At 38.5% G+C, this 6,346-nt stretch overlaps 1 protein-coding gene across 1 annotated transcript; it reads right to left on the reverse strand.

Moving 5' to 3' along the window:
- Positions 1-645: 645 nt before the first annotated feature.
- Positions 646-5,248, reverse strand: chrc1 (Chromatin accessibility complex protein 1). The gene is given in 3 exon segments (NM_001146628.1): positions 646-1,790; positions 2,109-2,232; positions 5,080-5,248. Coding segments are annotated over 3 exon segments (357 nt in total). The 5' UTR covers positions 5,233-5,248; the 3' UTR covers positions 646-1,710.
- Between the last annotated feature and the right edge of the window lie 1,098 nt (positions 5,249-6,346).

Consider the following 6,346-nt stretch of genomic DNA (forward strand, 5'->3'; position numbering starts at 1 on the left):
ATGTTTTATTGAATGAAGTACAGCTGTGTGTGAGACACTCCGTGTATGGCATAACATTGTTGCAGAGGCGAAAACTTTATCTACAGTATTTCAACACAAATAGGTAATGATGAATAGTCTGTGTAGCATGAAGAGGATTTAATTTATTAATAAAACTAAACTATGGTACAAAAACATAGAAACGGCAAGTCTCATTAGTTAGGTGGGATCGAAATTGCTGTTTTTCACTCTTGTAGAAAAAATATATTCATAGCAGTTAAACTGTCCAGTGTTTCCTGATTTCTATTAAATATGAGTGATTGTTTTCCTTCCAACATTTTTTATGTAATGGTTATCAAGTTAAGTACCCTAACAACAGAATGGTGCAAGTAGATTGGCCAGCTCATCCTCCTAAAGATGATATCATCCACTGAGGAAATGGAAACCCCCAAAAAATGTTGACTTCTGTTTGAGATACAATAGGAGAATCTCAATTGCATACTTCTCAAAACCCATTGGAGAAGGTTAGAGAGGCGGGACCTCTGGCTTTCACATCCAATGGAATTTGAGAAGGAGGCGAAAAGAGAGGATGTCAGGAGTATGCAATTGAGTTTGAGGTGGGGGATTTTTTCTTCAATTTATGCTTTGGCCACAAATATGAGTATTGGATGAGTCAACAACATTTATTTGGGTATGAGTTAACAGAATATGATGAAGTTGTGTTTTAATTGGACAGTTAGGCTACTTAGTTCAGTGCATTCTTGAGACAGCACATTACAGGACCTTGCTTTGTAGTTTGACACAAAGACACACAGTAGCATATTTAGACTTTGATTCAATAAATGTAGTAAGTCAGTATGACGATTTCACATGAAAAACCTACAAATATGGCAATGCCCACTGTAGCATAACTTACATTGCAATTGGAGAGGAGCTGTTACAAAACAAAAAATAAGAGAAGATTTAAATAAGTGCTGCCTGCAGCCACCCAGGACTGAAAGTACTTATGAGTAGTATAGAAAATAGATCACACTAAACACAGCAAAAATCTAAAGTCTGTATATTCCTTAGTCACATACCCCATTCAAATGCTGTAAGAAATCAGTTTGCATGTTTATATTTCTGAAGATTTCATTGGGTATATGAATAAAAGGAATAAAAGACCATTAGCAAAGACTGTGCATAGGTGTTCCTCTTTATAAAAGGCTACAACCAATGCGGCAAATGTATTTCGACCTGAGAACGGCGTTGCTTGTATGGAAGACATTGTTGAAAAAAAGCACCTGATCTGTTCACCCTTTGCTTCAAAGTCTCCTGTAAAACATAATGCCCAAAACAAATGAAAGCCCTCATCACTGTGCACTATTTGCATCAGCTGGTATCAAAACCTGGGGGAGTACAGAAATGTTTCTCTTTGGCAGCAGGTTATTGCTGTGGCGGGGGGGGAATCATGGTCAACATATAATTATGATTTTAACGCTTTATCTGTAGTAATTTCACATACTGATTCTTTCTGACCCAAAACTGGATGCTCAGCATGCGGATGACTAGGCAACTTAAATTGTAGTAAACATAATATGCTCTAGTAAATCTCAGAGATCAAGATGTAGGCCTACACAATGCCATTGAATGGAAGTGGTATGAATGTGGTCTACTTCAGGAATGAGCTGGAGAAAAATATTCAGACTCCATGCTAGCAACACAACCACTGTTGCTTCAAGGGGTTTTGCTTCAATTGTCTGCTTCCTCAATTGGATTTTCTTCTAGAAGCTTCAGGTAATCCCGAACCAAGATCTTCTTTGGTAGGATATCTGCAAACGGTATACGGAACAGATACAAATATGAGCTTTTTCAGTGTCATGATCGCCCATGTTCATTCAGAGAGAAGAGAAGGACAGTCAACTGGTGGTGACGAATGTATTAAATAACATTTCATTCAAAAAAAATGTTTTGTCAAATCACCAACCCATCCCTTATGGGATTAATTGACAAACATTACAATAATTTACTATGGTAATTAAATTATAATTATTCCAGTGTTCTCTGCATTGCGCATCACATAAAGAGTGAATTTATTTTGTAAAAATCAATACATAATAGTAAAGAAGGTTCTGTGAGAGAGTTCTTACCCGTGAGAAACTGAAAAGTCTCTTTCTCCTCAACAGTATTGGCCAGATCACTGTACAAGAGGGTCTGGTCTTTCCCTGATCCATTGTTGAATGAGGACAGAGCTAGATGCTGAACAAACAGTTCCTAGAAGAGAGATGAATCAACTTATTACATGGGACAGTTCCCCATCATTACCAGTGACACCATTAGGATGGAGGGCAGTCTTCTCTTTACAAGGCTCTGATGGAGGTTACACTACAGCCACGTAAAGTAAGTTGAGGGGCAAATCACATTTTATTGGTCACCTACACATATTATCGCAAGTCTAGCGAAACGCTTTCTACCGCCAACAGTGCAGTAATATACCCAACAATACACGAAAATCCCCAAAATGTCATTAAAAAATATTAGAAAGAGCAACGTCAGAGTCTGGAATATAAATACAGTTGAAGAAGTCGGAAGTTTACATACACTTAGGTTGGCATCATTAAAACTCTTTTTTTCAACCACTCCACAAATGGCTTGTTAACTTACTATATTTTTTGAAAGTCGGTTAGGACATCTGTGTGCATGACAAGTAATTTTTCCAACAATTGTTTACAGACAGATTATTTCACTGAATCACAATTCCAGTGGATCAGAAGTTTACATACACTAAGTTGACTGTGCCTTTAAACAGCTTGGAAAATTCCAGAAAATAGTGTCATGGCTTTAGAAGCTTCTGATAGGCTAATTGTCATAATGAGTCAATTGGAGGTGTACCTGTGGATGTATTTCAAGGCCTACCTTCAAACTCAGTGCCTCTTTGCTTGATATCATAGGAACATCAAAAGAAATCAGCCAAGACCTCAGAAAAATAATTGTAGACCTCCACAAGTCTGGTTCATCTTTGGGAGCAATTTCCAAACGCCTGAAGGTACCACGTTCATCTGTACAAACAATAGTACGCAAGTATAAACACCATGGGACCACGCAGCTGTCATACCGCCCAGGAAGGAGACGTGTTCTGTCTCCTAGAGATTAACGTACTTTGGTGCGAAAAGTGCAAATCAATCCCAGAACAGCAGCAAAGGACATTGTGAAGATGCTGGAGGAAACAGATACAAAAGTATCTATATCCACAGTAAAATGAGTCCTATATCGACATAGCCTGAAATGCCACTCAGCAAGGAAGATGCCACTACTCCAAAACCGCCATAAAAAAGCCAGACTCCGGTTTGCAACTGCACATGGGGACAAAGATTGTACTTTTTGGAGAAATGTCCTCTGGTCTGATGAAACAAAAATAGAACTGTTTGGCCATAATGACCATCGTTATGTTTGGAGGAAAAAGGGGGATGCTCGCAAGCCGAAGAACACCATCCCAACCGTGAAGCACAGGGGTGGCAGCATCATGTTGCGGGGGTGCTTTGCTGCAGGAGGGACTGGTGCACTTCACAAAATAGATGGCATCATAAGGCAGGAAAATGCGGATATATTGAAGCAACATCTCAAGACGTCAGTCAGGAAGTAAAAGCTTGGCCACATATGGACAACAAAGTCAAGGAATTGGAGTGGCCATCACAAAGCCCTGACCTCAATCCCATAGAAAATTTGTGGGCAGAACTGAAAAAGCGTGTGCGAGCAAGGAGGCCTACAAACCTGACTCAGTTACACCAGCTCTGTCAGGAGGAATGGGCCAAAATTCACCCAACTTATTGTGGGAAGCTTGTGGAAGGCAACCCAAAACATTTGACCCAAGTTCAACACTAATTGAGTGTATGTAAATTTCTGACCCACTGGAATTGTGATCCAGTGAATTATAAGTGAAATGATCTGTCTAAACAAATGTTGGAAAAATTACTTGTGTTATGCACAAAGATGTCTTAACCGACTTGCCAAAACTATAGTTTGTTAACAAGAAATGTATGGGGTGGTTGAAAAACGAGTTTTAATGACTCCAATTAAGTGTAGGTAAACTTCCGACTTTAACTGTATGTCAGGAGTAGTGCAGTATTATCATAAGGATATGTATACTTGGAATACAGATGAGGAATGGAGGGAAAAAGAGGCAGAGGAGGTCTAGTCTAGTCAGTGGCAGTAATGCAACATATTTTGGCTGCCAACCGTGGTTAAGCCTCATCGAAGAAGAGACTGAGAAGCAGCTTCTCAGTCTACACATCCTACATGGTAGAAAATACTTAAAATTGTATTTAACTAGGCAAGTCAGTATTAACAATGACAGCCTACCCCAGACGACGCTGGGCCAATCACGGTCAGATGTGATACAGCCTGGATTCGAACTAGGGACTGTAGTGACGCCTCTTGCACTGAGATGCAGTGCCTTAGACCCCTGCGCCACTTGGGAGTCCAGACTAAAACGTTTGTGTATAACAGCCACTGTGGCCGGTAGATACAGGCAGTGTTGCTGCGCGAGGTGGGATATATTTGACGTTAGAATTCAGATCGTTGTGCATGACCAGATACGAAACAAAAACGGGAGAAATACTTTGAAAAAAACTGCAGCATTTATTTTGGTATAAATCACAACGTACCTATACTTAAACGCTCGCACTCAGAGCCCTGAGTGTGACCACCCCGCAAACATGGCTAGTGAATTAGACATTCTTACTCGCCAATGACAAAATCTACCCGGATTTGGCGGGTGTTAATTTTAGGCCCTGCATTCATTACGGGATAACTGTACATCCTATTTTGAAGTTAAAGCCAAATATATTTCCACTTTATGTGCAACAGTAATGTCACTTCGGGGTGAACGTTAGTTAGCTAACTGTTACAGCCATTCAGTGTTAGTTACCTACCTTGACAAGTACAGTATTCTTCGAGATTAAAGTTACAATTTATGAATGTAGATAGTTAGTACTGTCTGTATATGTATACATTCATTTCAGACCTTACTGCAAAATTACCTTGTAGGCCTAGCTAATACGTACCATTAGCTAGCTAGCATAGCTAAACCAATAAACAAACTGCCGATTGAACTAAACTTACTGTTGCTTTGGTGGTGAGGAGAAGAGCCTCTTGGTTGATGCTTGAGACGTCGGGAGAACTTTTCATGATCAGTTTCACGCGAGTCATTGGAAGAGAGATGCCTTTGCTGTTAGATGCATGATTCACTTTCTCTTCCACGTTGTTGCCCGACATCTTGATAAGTCTGTTTCTCAGTAGTAAGGGCACACCGTTGATAAACACTTGCGAAGAGCGGAAGTACCCCACTCCTTTTAGAGCAGTGACGTGGGCGTGGTTAGTTTTTTTTTCTTCTTCCATTTCCCCACAAATCTTTAACAAGTATTATTATTATATTTAAAAAAAACTTTTTTATTTATTATGAACACAACAAATACAAAAAAAAACAGAAATATACAAACAAGAGTACAAAACCTAACAAACAGGGGTATTACATATCAAGATTCCTTTTCAATTTGTTAAATACTTTTATGGTGCGTATTGCTTTTTTGTTTTTACATTTACTGATCGTTTCCAAATAATATTTCAATTATATCTTAAATAATGTGAAAAGGGGTTTGTTCTCTGCCCACTTCATTTTATGGACGAAGAATCGTCCATGAAAGATAAACAAATTAACAATGAAAGTTAAATCAGGGTCCATATCATTTGGTTCAAAATACAACATAATATCAGTCTTTCAAATTAACATTAATAGTTGTTTCTTTTAAAATAAAATCTTCTAACTCACACCAAAATCTTTTGACAAAAGAGCAGTCCAAAAATAAATGGTCAAGAGTCTCTGGGTCACAATCACAAAATACACATTTGTTATCAATAGCTATTTTAAATCTGTGTATAATAAAGGTCTTTACAGGGTAGATTCTATGAATGAGTTTGTATGATACTTCTTTCACCTTATTAGATATACAATATTTACCAGACAACAACGAAACTTTGTTCCAGTTCACTTGTCCTAGGGCTGCATTCCAGTACATTTTAGCAGAGGGAAAAGTAACATATTGGCATAGTTTCCTTATATACATCTTTATCAAGTATCTCTACCAGTAGAGCAGGGTTCCCCAACTTACGGCGCGCGGGTAAAATCTGGCCCACCAGAAATATTATTTGCCCCCCCAAATATATATATTTTTTCATTAAATAAATAATAAACAAATTATTATTTAAAAAATCAAGGACTCGAGATGCAAAAACTCCCAAATGCAATGTCTCAAGAAGGAAGTTACTCTCCCTAAATAAGGCTAAAGTTGCATTTTAACTTATTTCATCAGGAGAGAGAATGCAGGAGACA

The sequence above is a fragment of the Salmo salar genome, chromosome 14, assembly GCF_965601325.2.
Source record: "Salmo salar chromosome 14, fSalSal1, whole genome shotgun sequence".
Classification (NCBI taxonomy): domain Eukaryota; kingdom Metazoa; phylum Chordata; class Actinopteri; order Salmoniformes; family Salmonidae; genus Salmo; species Salmo salar.